This window comes from Crocodylus siamensis, chromosome 13 (assembly GCF_052110815.1).
Source record: "Crocodylus siamensis isolate JL-2025a chromosome 13, ASM5211081v1, whole genome shotgun sequence".
Taxonomy (NCBI): Eukaryota; Metazoa; Chordata; order Crocodylia; family Crocodylidae; genus Crocodylus; species Crocodylus siamensis.
The window spans coordinates 37333898-37350517 of record NC_143407.1 but is presented as its reverse complement, the minus strand read 5'-3'; the positions used below and the strand labels follow the sequence as shown (position 1 = coordinate 37350517).

The window sequence follows — 16620 nt, the reverse complement described above, 5'->3', positions numbered from 1 at the left end:
AGGCCCCTCTGCCCCCCAAGATGCCCAGGGCAGCGGGCCAGCCGTGCCAGGCAGCTCCCCAGGGCCGCAGCTGGCCCTGCTCCTTGAGCCAGCCAGACCGAGCCCCGGAGCCAAGCGCCAGGCTGCACCGTGGCAAGAGCAGCCGGGCCACACGCGCCACGCGGGTACAGGGGGGTCCTCCCTGGAGGCCCCCGGGACGTGGAGGCGGATAGGCTTCGCCTGTGCTGGCGGTGAGCAGAGACACGGGGCAACCCAGGTGCACCCCAAGCCCTGCCGGGCCGGGCGGCACAGCGACGGGTGCCCCGCGAGCGAGCCGGCGGCCCAAGCCCCGCGGGCAGAGCGGGTATTCGGGACACGGCTACGACCCGCGCCGGACCTGCCGCGCCCCCGGCACCCAGCAGATGGCAGCACCGGGAGCCCCGTGCAAGGAGCCGCACCGGGGCGGGCGGCACAGCGGGGGGGACACCACCCAACCCGGCCTAGGGGTCCTTGCTCCCCCCAGGGCCCAGCCCGTACCCCGACTTGCCCAGACGCCTGCCCCAGGGCACAGAGGCGCAAGCATCGCGCACGCAGGGCCAGGCCCCCCGCACGAGGGGACGCCAGGTCCTGGTGCCCCCACTGCCCGCCCTGCTGCACTGCGATGCCTGCCCCGAGCCCCCCCGCCTGGCCCCAGGTTGCGCAGAGCCCCATCCGAGAGGGGGAGGAAGGATCAGGCCAGGCCCCCAGGGACACGGGGGCACCCCCACCCCCCCACAGCAGGGCCCTGGTGCTGCCCACGCTGCCCGATCCCCTCTCGCACACCTCCGGCACACCCATATGACCAGTCCCTTGGCAATGAGGGGAAACAAAATGAATTAAACAGGGAAGCAGGACGTGGAGTGGCACGCACTCGTGGCGCGGGCTGGGGTGACACGTGGGGGGTGTCCCGGCTTCCCCCCCAGACCAGCCTGCACCCCAGGAAGAGCCCACAAACACCCCCACCTCGCAGCGTGGCAGCACCGTGGCCCCCGGCAGCTGGTTACGGCACCGACCGGGCTGCAAAGGCCTGGCAGCCCCCGCAGGGAAATGAGGGGCCGGCTCCCCCATCACCCTGCGAGAGCCGGCTGCCCTGTCGCCCCCGATGCACGCCCAAGCCCAACACTCCCGGGCGGCCGGGCAGGCCGAGGCCGTGGGCACAGGCCGGGGGTTTCCTCGGAGCTGCAGCTGCGGCTGGGCTGGCGCCAGCGCCACGCTCCCAGCGCCGGCTCCGGTCGGACCTGATGGGAAGAGGCTCTTGTGCAGCTGGCCCAGGGCCAGAGCGCAGCCCGGATGCTCGCTCCAGCGCGTACGGGAACAGCCGCATCCCGTGACCCCGCGCGGGCACACGCCAGCAGCCTCCTCGCTCGCAGGTGGCCCCCAGCCCCTGCTGCCTCAGTTTCCCCCAAAGCAGCCCCACGGGGCACGTCCCCGTGCGCACGCCCCGGGGATCCCAGCCAAGGCAGGGGCCCCGGCCGTCCCGCCGGGACACGAGACAGCACGGACAGATTCCTTCGCGGCCCTGGGGACGGAGCCGGCGGAGCTCGTTAGCACAGCCCGCGCTCCAGCCCCCCCGCTTCCTGGAAACGGGGGAGGGGGGCAAAGGTCTGGAGCAGAGCGCAGGCCGCCGGGGCCAGGCACACAATAGCCAGGAGCATGGCAGGAAGCCGGACCGAGCTCTGGAGCGCAGCCCCGCGACCGCCCGGGCGCTCGAGCCCAGCCTGCTCCACGCCCCGGGCACGCACCCTTTGCAGACCGGCACCGCTGGGCAAAGCGCGGAGCCAAGCCGAGACCCCCGCTCCCTGGGTCCTCGCTGGCCCCTGCTCCCAGCCCAGACGTGGCAGGGCTGGGCGCCAGCCCCGCGCGACACACCCAGGGGCAGGGCACCGGCTTCGCCGCCCCACAGACGGGGCATGATGCATGGCGCAGGAATCCAGCCCGGCTGCAGCCCGGGGCGCCGGGAGGAGGGCAGGCGCGGGCGAGGATGCCGGTGCAGCCCGCCCCGCCGATACCGGCATGAGTCTGCAGAGCCGGGCGCACCCTGGGCGGCGAAACCCAGAGCAGGGCACAGCGAACCCAGCCGCCTGGTGCCAGCACAGGCGGAGGGCCCCACCACCCCTGCCACCGGCCGGCCGCGCAGCCCCGCAGCTGCAGCCGGTGCCGGAGCCCAGGAGGCAGGCGCTGGCACGACTGCTCCCTGACCTTCACGCCGGGCGCGGGCGCTCTCCTTGCCCCCGGCACTGCAGAGCGGCTGGGGGAGGCGAGCGATGCCAGGCAGGCGGAGCAGCCCTGGGGCTGCCGGAAGCTGCTGGGCCCTGGCGCCGGCGCACCCAGAAAGGGCAGCGCCGGGCCCTTCCCGTGCCCCCGGAGCTTGCCCCGGCAGGCCCGGGGTCCGCACGCCCCGGCCCGGGGCTCAGGAATGCGGCGCTCGCCGGCCGGACCCTGCTCTCGGCTCGCAGCGAGCATTTCTGCTCCACCAGCAGATTCCTCTCATTCCTCCCCCAGCCCCAGCGAGAGGCCGCGGCTGCACCTTCCCCGGGCCTGCTCCGGGACCTTAGCACCCGGCAAGCGTCCCCGTGCCAAGGCCTGAGCCCTGCAGCCGCCCCGGGCACCCCGACACCTCCCCTGGGCGAGCAGGGCCAGGGTGGGCCAAAGGGCGCGCGGGGTCTCGCTGGCCCGAGCGCGGCATAGCTGTGGTCTGGAGCAGCGCAGCGCGTTTCTGGCGTGCCTCGGCCGGCCGGAGCAGGCCTGCGCGCGCCTGGGTCCGGCCAGAGGAATTTCCCTGGTAAACAAACCCTCGCAGGCCTGGAGCGGAGCCAGCCCGGCCGGGCCAGGGCCTCGGCCTCGCTGCCACGGCAAGGTCCTGCGGCCGCGGCCCCCAGGGGCTCCAACCGTGGCCGCCCTCCACGCCGCCACGCAGACCCGGCCACCCGCCCCGCAGCCGGAGACAAGGTGGGGATGGGGGTGACCCATCCAGGCGCGCCCCTGCCACGTCCCGAGGCAGGTCGGGGCCAGGCGGCAGGGAGCGGGCTGTCCGCGACCGCTCAAGGCCACGCGTCCTGCCTCGGTGCCACAGGCCCAGCTGGTTTGATGCAGGACGGACCCCCCGACACCTGGCACGGGGGCCAGGCTGGGCCCGGCCCGGCATGGTGATCCTGCCCGGACCACAGGCACCTCGGGGAGGATTCCCGGGGACTCCCGAGCGGCTCCTTCCCTGCCAGCACTGGAAGAGCTGGAGCGTGCGCACCCCACCCCACCATGCAGCGACCCACGCACCACACGGCGTGGACACCTGCCCACAGCGCCACAGCAGCTCTCCCCCCGCGTGCCCCCTGCCCGCCGGCTGGTGCCGGCCCCGGATGAGCGGGTGGCAGCAGGGTCTTCACTGCAGGAGCCGCGCGGCCTGCGGCACTTGGCCCCGCGCGCACAGCGACAAGCCCCCCCGCCGCTCCGCGCTGAGGAGGGGTTTCCAAAGCAAGCGCCCAAAATATGTAGATCATTTCCTGCTCGACACAGAAAAAGCATCGTTTTAATTTAAATTAGGAACAGAAACATTCCAGGGAGCCTGGCGGGGCCGGGGGAGCCGAGGCGGAGCTGCCGCAGGCCTGCAGCCCCTGCCAAGCCCCGGGGCGGGCGCAGCACCCCGGGCTCTCCTGGGCCCCGGGGCAGCGTGCGAGCCAGCCGGGCTGCTCCGGGCCCCGCGCAGCAGGAGGGACGGGGCTCTCCACCGACAGCTGCACGCACGCACCGCACGCTTCCTTCCCGCCGGGGCTGTGGGCCAGCGCCCCTCGCTGCCCTGGCACAGCCACCCGCCCCCGAGAGCAGGTGTGCGGCCTCGCTGAGCCGGTGTCCGCAGGCGCCCTGCCCTCGTCAAGGCATCTTGGCCGGGGTGCCACGTCCTGGCCCCCGACTCGGAGCTCCCAGCCCTGCCCTCCCCCGGGGCCGGTTTGTGCCACCTCATTGCACCAGCTCCACTGGCACCAATGCACGACTGCGCAGGCGCTGGGACGTACGCGGCGGGGCCAGCAGGTAAGCAGCAGGGACGGCAGCTCCCCGGCCCTGGCAGCCCGTGCTGGGCTCACAAAGGGAGCGCCCGGCGCGCCCACCTCCCAGACGGCTCCAGGACCAGGGAGTCCAGCCCCTTGCGCAGCGGGACCAGATAGGACATGCCCCACGGATGGGCTCGGGGGACGTGCGTGGGGGTGCAGGCACTGCGCGTGGCCACGCAGACGCATGCACACACACATTTGCACAGATGGTTTTGCAGCTGGAGGCTGCAGACCCTGAGCCAGGCCGGCTGGCCCGCCGGGACCCCGCAGGTCAGGCCCCGGGTGCCTGCAGCTGCAGACGCGCTCCGGTTCACGGCCACGAACCAGCTCCTGGAAACTCCGGCGAGCCTCCCGCCACCCGTCCAGGGCAAGCCGGGTCACGCCGGGGACCCTTCACCCAGAGGTCACGCACCCCGGGTCTCCCGAACGCGCCTCGGGCACCGCTGTGCCAGGGTAAAGATGAAGTCTCCCCCATCCTCAAACCAAGGGTTTTAGGTCCCTAAATCCCATTTTCTACAGGAAAAACCCGGAAGGCCCCAAGCAGACGCACGAGTTCACCAGCAGCTGGAGCGACCGACCACGCTGCCCACAGCGCCAGCCCCGGGCACGGCTTCCAAACCAGCCCCCGCAAACCCTCCCTCTGGTTGCAGCTGTGCCCTCGTCACCGGCGACGGAGCTCACGGGGGTCAGGCGGGCGCGCGGCCGGCCCCGAGCACGGGCACGGCAGGTACTCACGTCGACGGCGGCTCTGCGCGGCCCCGCGCGGCCCCGCAGCCAGCAGCAGCTCAGCTCGCTCAGCTCCAGGATGGGCTGCACCTTCAGCCGCACCGTGTCGCCCGACTGCCGGATCATCTCCACGATCTCGTCCCGGGACTTGCTCTCCACGTTGCGGCCGTTGATCTCCACCAGCCGGTCGCCCGGCACCAGCCCCAGCGCCAGGTCCTTGGTGCCGGCCCCCGGCTCGGCGAAGTGCACCACGCGCCGGTACACCTGCCCGTCGGGCGCGCGGTCCAGCAGGGTGGTGCGGCGCAGCGAGAAGCCGAAGTCGCCCGTGTTGCGCCGCTGCAGCTCCAGCTCCCGGGGCGCCGGGGGCTGGGGGGGCACCACAGCGGGCAGCCGCAGCTCGGCCGCGAACCGCTTGCCAACGAGCTCGGGCACCCGGGAGCGCGGGGCCGAGGAGGAGGAGGAGGAGGAGGAGGAAGGGGGCCGCGGGTGGCCTGGGGGCGCGCCCTGCTTGGCCAGCTGCATCTCCAGCGTCCGGGCCTCCACCTGCGGGGAGGGGGCGGCCGAGTGCTCGGAGGGCGTGGAGGTCTCGGACGCGCTCTCGTCGCGGCTCCGCTGGGAAAAGGAGAAGCGCTTGACAATCATCTGGGAGTTCTGCTTGGCCAAGGAGCCGAATTTGGCGGCCCGCTGCAGCACCGAGCCCTTGAAGTTGCCATCGTCCACCTTGAGGTCGTCGCTGGAGCTGGCCGTGCTGAGCTGGCCCGAGTCCAGCACCACGCTGCCGCGGTGCCCGTCGGCCTCGATGTCGGTGAGGTGCAAGTCAGAGCCGCTGGCCACCTTGATGGGGATGGGGTGGGAGATCTCCAGGCGCGCCCGCGACTCCCGCTTGGAGCCCCGGTTGAGGTTGAAGAAGCCGCGGCGCAGGCTCATCTCTTCCAGGCTCCGCAGCTCGGCCGCCGACATGCGCTCCTTCTTCTCCTTCTTGTCCTTCTTCTCCTTGCGGGACCCATCCCTCTCCTTGTCCTTCTTCATCAGGTTGAACATGGCTGCTGGGCTGCGCCCGGGGAGCGTGCGGCTCCACGCGGCAGGCGGCGGAGGCAGCTCCCGTGCCACTGGGGCTCTGCAAGAGACACGCGGGAGACCCCGGGTTAGCGATGCACGGACAAATGGACTCCCCCCGGCTCTCCCAGCATCCCGGAGCCTGCAGCGACCAGCTCAGGCACCCACCCACAAGCGAGGCCCGTCCAGGACGGATCCCAGATGACCCCCTCCGGGCCATCCCGAGCAAGCGCTGGAGCAGGATTATGCAGCCTCCCCTGGAAGTGCTGCCCGGCCCCGCTGCTGTGTCGGGGCACGGGTCTTGCCCAGCACATCTCCGCGCTCCCGGCTGCGCGGACGCCCTGCACTGAGGGTCTCTCGCCCACTTGCTCAAAAAGCTCCTTGTTCCAGGGAACAGAGGCCTCTGTCAGGGCCTGGCCTGGCCCCCACGGTGCCCCCGCGCTTGCCCCTGGGAAAAGGGAGGGTGGGCGCAGGGCAGCAAGCAGGAGCTCGGGACCCTGGCCAGGCAACCACCGGCGTCAGGACAGCAAGTGGCAGGACCCTGGGAAAGCACGACGCTGCAGGGCAGCTAAAATTAGCCGGAGCCGCGCAGAACCCGTGACGCCCCGAGTGACCTCCAGAACAGTGGCTCTTTCATCCCGAGGCCGCCCCGGTCTGGAGGGAGAGGCAGGCGGCCACAGCCCCGTGCCCATCCCAGCACGGGGCAAAAGAGCTGGCCAGGGACACATCCCCACCTGCCCCCGGTACGCAGCTCCTGGCCAGGCTGGCTGTGCCTGGCCCACGAGGGACGGCACGTGCCGGTGCCCCGGAGCCGCGCACGGGCGAGGCGAGCAGGTGGGCTGGAGGCACCAAGACACAGGGCAGACCCCCGAGCACGGGCACCGGCGGGGCTGCACCAGCAGACAGCTCCCCGGGCCCCGGGGCTGCCCGGCGGCTCCGTCTGCTTCCACAAACAAGCTGCAACCCGGATGGGGGCCCCGGCAGGAGCCCAGCTGCACTAACTCGCAGGAAGCCAGGCTGCTCCAGCCCGCCGTGCCCAGGGCAGGCAGGGAAGCGCTCCGGAGCCGTGCTGCTGGCTCTCAGCCCGGGGCCCTTGAAGAGGCTGCGTGCCACGCACCCGCTCCGGGCGGGAGCCCTGGGAAGCAGAGGTCAGGGACGGCCCAGCGGAAAGGGCAGGAGAGCCGGGAGCAATGGGACCATCTCCGGATGCAGGGCAGGACAGCGGCTTGAGCCGCTCACGCAGACAGCACCGCTTGCGTCCATCCTGCAGATGGGCAGGCTGAGGCCCAGAGAGGGAAGGGGCAGAGCTGACAGACCCCAGGTGCCTGGCCGCCTGCTCCTCCGCTGCACTGGGCCTATTTCCCTCTGGCTCCCAGGGCCTGGAGGGAGCAGAGTGCTACGGGTGTCGGACCTGGCGGCTCCTACCTGCTCCCCCAGGCCCGGCCGACTCCCTCCCGGGCAGGGAGCACGTGGGCGGGGAGGTGGGAACCCGAGTCAGGAGAAAAACCCGCTCCCCTGCCAGGAGCTCCTGGCACCTGGTTCGCTGCGGGAGGAGCTGCCGGCTCCGTGCCCGCCGACGGGACCCAGGGCGCCCGGGCCGGGCTGCTGGCAGCAGGAGACGGGGCCCAACGGTGGCAGGCCTGGGCCAACCCTCAGGGCACCGGGGAGGCTCTCGCTGGGCACCCGCTACCCCGCAGGAGGTGCCGTGAGCAGGCACCGCAACAAGTCAGAGCCGCGCCACCGCAGCTCAGCCCGGGCCACGCTGCGCCCTCCTGGGGCACGTCCACGCCACCGTGCTTCGCTCCCAGCCCCCAGGCCAGGACTGTCCCGCGGCGGGATGGGCACCGACCTGCCCGGAGAGGCAGGGACGGAAGCAGCGGTCCCTCGCACACGTACGTGTACCCGTGCCCTTTCCCAGCACGCTTTGCAGCCGGCACTGCTGCTGGCCTCTCAGGTAGGGCCAGGTGCACCCTGCCACCCCCGCAGCCGGCTCCTCCCCGGGGCCGTGCTCAGCGCAGGACACTCCCCCGGGCCCGGCCCGAGGCAGGAAGCGCTCGGCAAGGCCCAGCACAGCCACCCCAGCCCCGGCTGGCGGCAGGGCCTGGCTCCCAGCCCGTGCCCCGCCAGCTGCCCTGCGCCCCCCCAGTCCCCGCCAGGCCCGTGGGACGCGGGCAGGGCAGGCCCTGGTGCGCCGCAGGCCTCCGAACAGGCGGAGGCAACAGGCGTGCCGGCCCGCGCGGGCCTCGCTGCAGCCAGCGCCCGGTGACGGGCGGATAACGAGCTGCCGAGCCGCCCCACGCGACCGCCTGCTCGCACGTCTCCCACCCGGGGCCCTGCCGGCCCCTGCCGCCCCTTCTCTGCCCTCCCGCCAGGCGCCTCGATGCCCCCGGGCACGACTGCAACGAACCCGGGCCTGAGCCCAGCACGAGGCACTGCCCCTGTACGAGCCCAAAGGGTTCGGGCCCTGCCCGCGCCCCAGCTCACCCCAGGCAGGGCACGAGCTGCGAGGGAACAGCAGGGCAGCGCAGCCCAGCTCCGGCCCCCACCAGCCGTGGCCAGCGGTCAGCGGCCCCGCCAGCTCCAGCGACCCACTGGCCGCCCGGAGCCGGTCTGCCCCGCGCGGGGGGCGCAGACGGAGCAGGACGGGCCTCTCCCGCGCACGCTCCATCCCTTTGTGTCCCCGGCAGCAGGGGAGAACAAGCGCTGCCATCTGCATGGCTAATCAGCCAGACACGCCAATTAACAGCGTGGGTCACGTGCTGCCACCCCAGAGCCAGCCGCTCTCTACGCCCGGGCAGCGAGCGGCAGGTGCAGGTGGAGCCCAGGCTCGCTGCCAGGCGGGTGCGTGGACACATGCTGCACAGCACGGGGGGACGCATGCCCACCCCACGCAGGGCCGCGTAAGGGGGGGCAGCCGGCCAGGACCACGGCGCGCACCAGGCCACAGGCCTCTAGGATGCCACGCAGTGCCGGGCAGAAGGTCACAGCACCGGGGTGCCAGAGAGCTGTCACCAGGCCACGGGCTAAGCGTCCCCTGCCAAGCAAGTGGCTGGAAGCACCTAGGCCGCGCGGGAGCCCTGGCTCCCCGGGGAAACCACGTCACGGCCACGGAGAAGAGCCTACCTCCAGGAGCCGTCGCCCCACCGCTCTCGCCGAGCCCGGGGACTGGAGAGCCGGTCCCTGGCTGGAGCCAAGCGCTCCCAGCGCCTCTCCCTGCCTCACCCTGCTGTCACGTGGCGCTCGCCGGCTCCGAGGCGTATCCGGAGCAGCCGGGCGGGACGGGCGCGATGGCACGGCGCGAGCGAGGCTCTCACCTGGCGCCGGGGCGGAGGCAGCCGGCCCCGCTGCAGGGCCCGGGCCGCGGCCTGCCAGCCCCAACCAAGCACCCTGCGCACCCGGGGCAGCCTCGCCTGCCGCGCAGCCTGGCGCGCCCGCCTGCCCGGAGCTGCCCGGGAGCCAGGCGGCGAAGGCTGGCGGCTGCGGGCGCACGCTGCCCGCGCCAAGCTCCAGCCGGGCCAGCAAGTCGCCGGCCCCGTTCGCATGCCCGGGGCGGGGGGGCAGGTGCCCCCGGCCCGCACCCCGGCTCCAGCACCGGCCGGCCGGGCGCGGGGAAGCGCCGCGCCGCCCACCTGCCCCGGCCCGCACCCCCGCAGCTCCGGCGCGGGTCGGGGGCGCAACGCTGCCGCCCGCTCCCCGCACTCACCGCTCCGCACCGCACCGCACCGCACCGCTGCGCTCGGGCCCGCGGCCCCGCCCCGCCCCCGGCGCTCGCACAGGCGCGGAGCCGCCGCCCCGCCCCGCCCCGCCCGGCCCGGCCCGGCCCGGCCCCGCACGCCGCACGCCGCACGCCGCACGCCGCACGCAGGGGCGGGGCGGGGCGGCTGCCTGGGCCCGCGCCCGCCCCCGCCCCCCCCCGTGCATGCACACGGCGTGAGCCCCCGCCCGCACACGCCCGCTGCCCCGTCCCTGCACGCGCACACGGGCCCCCCGCGCCGTGCCCGGCGGGAGCGGGCCTGCCCCCTCCCGCCCCCGGTGTAAGGCCCGCTCCTCCGGCGGGCGCGGCCCCGGGGGCGGGCGGGGAGCGCGGGGCAGGGCGGGGGACGTGCAGCGCGGGCTCGGGGCCGCGGCCCGCGGCGCTCGCGAGGGTGCCCGGTCCCCGCGCGACGCGGGGCGCTGTTGCCAGCCGCAGCCCGCCGCCCGGAGCCCGTCGGATCGGCTCGTCTGCCCTCGGCCCGGTGCCTGCCCGGAGACGCGGCTTGGTGCTGCCCCGGGGGGGCTCCCGGGGCCAGCGCCAGGCAGGAAGCAGCCGATGGTCACAGGCACCCCGGCGAAAGCACCGGTGCAGCCGCCCGTCTGCGTCTATCTGCCCTCAAACGCTCCCCACCCCGTGTTGGCAGCTGGTGCCGTCTTGGCCCCGGTGGGAGCCGAGCGGGGAGAAGGGCAGGCCGTGCCGGCGGCGCCGCGGGCCTGCTGATGGCCTGTGGCACGACGTGTCTCCCGCGGTGACGCTTGGAGCCCCGCCAGCCTGCTCCAGGAAGAGGGACATCACGAGTCAACAACGCGCGACCTGGGGAAGAAAGGGCCCGGTGAAAGTCGCAGCCTGCACGGTGCCCCACGGCGGAGGTGGACCCAGGAAAGGCACAACAGCCCGTGCCAGCACCGCGCCAGGCAGGGACACGTGCTCTGCGCAGCACCAGGACCCCACCCCCCCGAAGCGTGACACGACGGACGTCGGTGCACGCGGAGGTCCGGGCAGCAACGCGCAGAATCCCAGCAAGGATCCGGGTGTCTGGGCTGGGACGCGGCCGGGGCGTTACTGGGGAAAGCGCGGGGTCCAGGCCCCACTCTCCTGCTGCAACTGCGAATGCATCCGGGGCGAGGGGATTTCGCCTTTCGCAGCATGCAACGAGGAGCTCCAGGGCCCGCGGGTGCCCTGCGGAGAGGCACGCACCCCCCCGCCCCGAGCTGCACCCTTGGCACGCGGCCGTCCGGCGCGCTCGCCTGAGCAGCCCGGGGGCTGACACACGTGCAGCCCTGGGCAGCTCTGAAGGCCGCAGGGACGTCACGAGGCAACCGACCCGTACGTGGCCCCCGCCAGCACCTCCTCCCCGCCCGCGGGATGCTTTCCCTGCAGCTGGGCCCAGCTGGCCGGACAAAGGAGCGGAGCCGGAGCTCGGTCAGCGCAGCGCCGGGGGCCTGCTGCACCAGATGGGCGGGGTGGGGAGCGTTTCACGGTGGGATTAGGCACCGGCCGGAGGGGGTGGCGGGGAGCCTGACGCAGCGCCCAGCTGCCTGCTTTTGTCAGCGTCCCGAGGACGCTGCCTGCTCTTTGTCTGGGGCACGTGGGGCTGCGTGGTCTGGAAGGGCGCCGCACACGCAGCTCCTCCGGGGAAGGGGCGTCGGCCCTGCCCTGGGTCCCGGCCCAGCGTCCGCACGGGTCCTGAGCAGTCTCCCTCTGAGCCTGGGCCCTGACCTCCGGCTTCACCGGGTCCGACACCTGCAGAGCCTGTCGGGCCTCCGCAGGGGGGGCAAACCAGCCCTTTCCGCCAGCAGGTCGCGTCAGCCAGCGGCTGGGGAGCCAAACCGGGAAAGGGGGTCCCGAGCCCGCGCTGGCCTCCAGCGCGTGGCAGCAGGAGCGGCCGTTTCGGGGCCTGGGGAGCAATGGAGACAGTTCACCTGCACGGCCCGTGTGACCCTGGCCAGCGTCGGGACCAAGGCCCCAGCATCTCAGTGAGGGGGCAGACCCTCCCGCCAGGGCCCTGGGACTGCCCTCCAGCAGCGGAGGACCGCGCCCTTAGCGCCACTGCCTGCGGTCAAGGCCACCGAGGGAGCCGGAGCCGGCGCCAGAGCCAGGCCCTGAGATCCGGGCCGCTCGGTCGGCGCGCGCCACCGTGCCTCCAGGGGCGCTGCCCCACCGGGTCCCGGGGAGGGGAGCACGGGGGCGTCCTCGCCTCTCATCTCCCCCCAGCCCCGCTCATCTGCAGGCTCCAACTTGGGGCTGGAGCAGGACAGCGACGGGGCCGCGGACCGTGCTGGATCCTCCTCCCATCCCCTACGCCGGAGCCCCCGCGTCCGCCCCGTGCCAGGCCCAGAAGCCGCCAGGCCCCGAAGCCCGGGGGAGGAGGTTCCCCTGCGCGGGGGCCTTGCGCTGCAGACTCTGCGGCCAGGCAGGCCACAAGCAGCCGGGGAAGCCCGGGGTGGGAGCGCACGTGATGCCGCCGGCACGCAGACGGCTCCGGTGCTCACGATTCGCTCTCCCTCTAGCGGCCCCACGCTGAAACCGGCCGGCCTGGCCACGGGCCCTCGGGCAGCCCTGGCTCCAGCCGCCTGTGCCCGGCGCAGGGCGCGGGTCTGCCCGACAGCAGCCATGCACAGGACAGCGCAGCTGACCCCTGGCCCTGCTCCCCTCTGGCCTCAGAGCCAGCTCCGGGCACCGCCACTGAGACCCGGCGTCGCCCCTGCCTGGGCCCGGCTCTCCGGGGACCGCGAGTGGGCGCGGACACGTGCTGGGCCCCTGCCGCAGCAAGAGCAGGCTGAGAGCGTCACCGCGCTGAGTCCAGCTCGAAGGAAGGGGCTCAATTGCTGAGCCCCTGGAATGGTGCCTGGGTGCAGGGGTCTGCCGGGGAGAAGTCAGGAAAAGCAGGGGGTGCACAAGGCGCCCGCCGGCTGCCAGGCTCCTGGAAACGCTCGGATGCTTGCAGGTGCATTGCAGCTCCCCTGCACGCACGGCTCGTGGCTCTGCAACGTGAAGGGACCTGCCCGGGAAAGCCGTCGTCTTCCAGGCAGGGGCCAAGCTCTCCGGGCAGGGGAGCAGAGGCCTGTGGGCCCCCACCTGCGACCCCGGCAGCGCGGGGAGGAGCGCCGTGTCGGGCCAGGAGCCCCAGGCAGGTCCACGGGGCTGGTGCTGACGGGGCTCTTTGTTTTGTCCCCTGTTGCTGCTTAGCGGGGAACAAAAGGGGCAGTCAGGCGGCACATCGGCCTCTTTGTGTCCCGCCGCCGAAGCGCTGAGCCCGCGGCCCGCCCGCGCCTGGCCCCATTACCTCACTCCCTCGGAGAGCACCGTGGGCGCCCTCCCGGCTTCCTCCGCGTCAGCCCCAAAGGCCTTGCAGCCGGGGGGGGCCTGGCCAGTCTCCCAGGAGGGGCCCAGGCCGCAGGGCTCCCCAAGGGGCCTGGACACTCCTGCCCGGGCAGGGTCACTGGGGTAAGCCCTGGGCTCAGGCCAAGGACAGCACCCGGGCACCGTGGGTGCCCACCACCTGTCCCAGAGCCACGTGTGGGACATGCGTGCACACCATGACAACAGCGGGGGGGGACACAACACACGTGCGCGAAGCCTGGCTGCAGACATGCTTTGCCAGACGGGGATGCGGTGGGTTGTCGGTGCCTCAGGTGGGCACATCGAGGCTCTGCCACCCTGCGCAGCCCCCCGGCAAGTCCCACGGCTGCCCTTTGGCTCGGTTTCCCCAGCTGCGGGACAAGGCTCGCAGCAACGTCTCGGCAAGGGGGTGAATCTGGGGCTCAGCCCTGGCCAGGGCCGGAGGGATGCTCCAATCCCACCTCCTGGGTCTCCCCCACAAGCCGGGGCCTTTCTGGGCAGGCCCTGGGCGTCTCCCCGCTGGGGGTGGCAGGCAGCCCCCACCTCGCCCCACGGACAGCACTGCTGTCGGGCTGGAAAGACCCGGAGCGGCCAAACCACGGAGTCACGCGCGCCCCAGATTAGCCACGCAGACAGCCCCCGGCTCGCGCCCGGCGGTTTGTTTCAACGGGGTTTTCGGAGGAATGCGGCCCCGCCGCCGGGCTGAGCTGCCGAAATCTCCGGGGATCAGCGGGAGACAATGGCAGAGAAAGCATTGTGCTGACAACTCCGCAAAGCCGGCCCGCCGGCCCCGGGACTATATAAAAGCCCGGGTGCTGCGGCAGGCAGACGTTACATGGAAGACCCCGCCGCGCAGACCGAGCTAGGTGAGTGCGGGCTCAGCTCGCAGCTCTTCCTCCCCCGGCTCCCATCCTCCCCCCTCCCGCCACGCTCCCGCACACGCAGGTGGGCCAGCAGGCCTTCCCTGGCTGGCTCCCTCTCCCTCCTGCCTCGCAAAGCCTGTGTCCCCCCGGGCTCTGGGTGCATCCCACCGCCACCTGGGACCCAAAGATGCTGCTTGGGCTTTCCCGGGCCGTGACACCCCCAGCAGGACGGGCGCGAGAGCCAGGCAGGACGCCCGGCCCCCCCAGCCCTGCATCTGCCCCAGCTCCTTCACCTTCAGCCTGGGCAGGACACCGGGAAGAGACACCCGTCCCTGGGGGCAGACAACAGCCCTCCGGCTGCGGGTAGGGGCAGCGTGCCAGGGAGGGCCAACCACATCTGGCCGGGGGGCTTGGCTAATGAGCCCAGCTGTTCTCCAGCCAGCTACCCAGGCTGCAAAGCCAGGAGAGCGGCACGGGGTCACCCCCAGCGGCCTCCCGCTGTGGGGGATGCCGTCTAGCCAGCATTCCCAGGCCGGGGGCTCGGCCGGGGGCAGGGGCTCTGGGCACGGGTCGGGCCCACAGCCGGGGGCTGGTGCAGCATGCCCAGCACTGCCCTCCCCTGGGGGCGCGTGGCAGCGTGCAGGCGTCGGCCTTGTGCACGGATGTGTGCACATGCGGGGCGCAGGCAGGCTCGCTCCCACTGCCCGCTGGGTGACCGAGCCGCACGCATCTCTCTTCCTCCACTTCCAGACTCCGCTCCAGTTGCCAGGATGGCGCAGACAAACCCGCTGCCTGTCCCGACGGGCCCCTGGAAGGTATGTCCCAGCCGCCGCCAGGCGCGTGCTGCAGCGGCCCCCAGACGGGGCGCGGAGGGGGCAGCCCCAGGTCCCGCGCAGCGCAGGGCAGGGCTCACAGACCTGCAGGTGGCACAGCCACGGGCTGGTGAAAGGTGACGACCGAGGGGCCGGGGCAGGGGGGCTGGAAGGAGCCAGGCGCGTCGCAGGAGCAGCCGTGGGCAGGGCGGGGTGGAAGGGAGCACGGGGGGCAGGACATGGGGGACGAAGCTGGAGCAGGCAGAGCGTCGGGCACCCCGGGGGCGCCGGGCAGCTAACGAGGCCACGGCCTCCCTCCCAGATCACCCTGTACGACCAGGAGAACTTCCAGGGCAAGCGCATGGAGTTCACCACCTCCTGCGCCAACATCATGGAGTGCAGCTTCGACAACATCCGCTCCCTGAAGGTGGACTGCGGCGCGTGAGTACCGGCAGCCGGGGGGGCCCAGTGCACCCCCTTGCTGCCAATGCTACCCCCATAACGTAACCACCGCTGTTCAGCTTCATGCTGTTCTTGGGCATGGCCTGAACCCCCAGTCGTGCGACGCCAGCGGGCTCTGTGTGGCCAGGATGCAGGGGCCACGTCCCTGTGGCGGCATGCGTGGTACCAGCACTGCCTGCCCCAGCCCTGGCACCGCCCCTCTGTCCCCGCAGCTGGGTCGGCTACGAGCACACGGGCTTCTGCGGGCAGCAGTTCACCCTGGAGAGGGGCGAGTACCCCCGCTGGGATGCCTGGAGCGGGAGCAACGCCTACCACGTCGAGCGCCTCATGTCCTTCCGCCCCATCTGCTCCGCGGTAAGCGCTGCCCGCCCCGGGGCCCACCTCCCTTCCCCAGGGCCTGCAAAGGAGGCGTAGCAGCTAGTGGCTGAACAGGGGAAGCCTGGTTGCAGGCCCCTGGGACATGCCCGGTTTTCTAGGTGTGCTCAGCCCCATCCTCCTTGCAGCACTCAGAGAGGTGCAGCCCAGGTGCTGCCAAAAGCTTCGGGGCCCCAGCAGGTTTGGGGCCCGGCCCACCTTCCCCCACGTGCCTGCCTTGGGAGCTCCCGGAGCAGAGCACAATGCTCTTGGCCTGGAGGCGCAGCTGCGGGTAGCAATAAGGGGAGCCCCACGCGCCACAGCCGTGCTGGGTGGGGGCGCTGCCCACGCTCCCCTCTCACCCTGCTCCCCTCTGCCCCCGCGGCCAGAACCACAAGGAGTCCAAGATCACCATCTTCGAGAAGGAGAACTTCTTGGGCCGGCAGTGGGAGATCAGTGACGACTACCCCTCGCTGCAGGCCATGGGCTGGGCCAGCAACGAAGTGGGCTCCATGAAGGTCCCGTGCGGCGCGTAAGTCCCGGCTCGCGGGAAGTACCCTGTGCCTGCTGCCCCGGAGACGCAGACCCACCATGTGCGGTTTGCAGCAAGGCTTACTCCAGTTAAACCCCTCCGGGCAGGGCCTGGCACAGCTTCGCCGTCCCTTTGGTAGTCTCCAGCCCTGGGGATGACAGTGGGGTAGGGGGAGGACCTCCCACGCTGGACAGGAAAGTTCGTGGCTGTGGAAGGAGCTCCCAGGCCACACGGCCCTGACACTAGCCCCATGCGGTGGGGTGGGCTGGGGCAGCCCGCTCCCCGTGTCCTCACCCCTGGGTCCATCTGTCCGGTTGCAGCTGGGTTTGCTACCAGTACCCTGGCTATCGTGGCTACCAGTACATCCTGGAGTCTGACCACCACGGAGGAGACTACAAGCACTGGAGAGAGTGGGGCTCCCACGCCCAGACCTTCCAGATCCAGTCCCTCCGCCGCATCCAGCAGTAGGCAGCCGCGCACGCGGGCTCCCTGCTTTCCTCCCGCCGGGCCAGCCCGGTGCGCCGGCCCCCTTGGTGCTAACACTCCCCCGACCGCGTAACCAGCACAGACCCGACTCCTGTACTCTAGCGCGACGGCTTTGGGGCCCTCCCAGCCGCCACCAATAAAGGTGCCTGAAACCCAGACCCACCGCGTG

General features: G+C 72.6%; 2 protein-coding genes across 18 annotated transcripts in view; one reads left to right on the top strand and one right to left on the bottom strand.

Moving 5' to 3' along the window:
• Window positions 1-9625, bottom strand: part of MYO18A (myosin XVIIIA) — a 44964-nt gene extending 35339 nt beyond the window's left edge. For 10 of the 15 annotated variants that reach the window (XM_090025621.1, XM_090025625.1, XM_090025624.1 and 7 more), the window contains exons 1-2: window positions 9550-9625; window positions 4800-5907 (exon numbers count right to left, since the gene is read on the bottom strand). In XM_090025621.1, the coding sequence (XP_089881747.1) occupies window positions 4800-5831 (1032 nt within the window). In that variant the 5' untranslated portion in view covers window positions 5832-5907; window positions 9550-9625. Of the gene's footprint in view, window positions 1-4799; window positions 5908-8969; window positions 8991-9549 lie in introns of those variants that run through there. The other 5 variants (XM_090025641.1, XM_090025642.1, XM_090025644.1 and 2 more) reach the window with 2 other exon arrangements.
• A 4042-nt stretch (window positions 9626-13667) lies between these two features.
• On the top strand, window positions 13668-16609 carry CRYBA1 (crystallin beta A1). Of its 3 annotated transcripts, none has more exons than XM_090025675.1 (6): window positions 13668-13808; window positions 14556-14620; window positions 14940-15058; window positions 15292-15433; window positions 15823-15965; window positions 16286-16609. In XM_090025675.1, the coding sequence occupies exons 1-6, from the start codon at window positions 13778-13780 to the stop codon at window positions 16431-16433; spliced, it is 648 nt and encodes a 215-aa protein (XP_089881801.1). In that variant the 5' UTR covers window positions 13668-13777; the 3' UTR covers window positions 16434-16609. The 3 variants fall into 3 exon arrangements, with proteins under 3 accessions (XP_089881801.1, XP_089881802.1, XP_089881800.1); XM_090025676.1 differs by lacking the exon at window positions 13668-13808 and adding an exon at window positions 14036-14168; XM_090025674.1 differs by lacking the exon at window positions 13668-13808 and having other exon boundaries at window positions 14405-14620.
• Window positions 16610-16620: the final 11 nt, after the last annotated feature.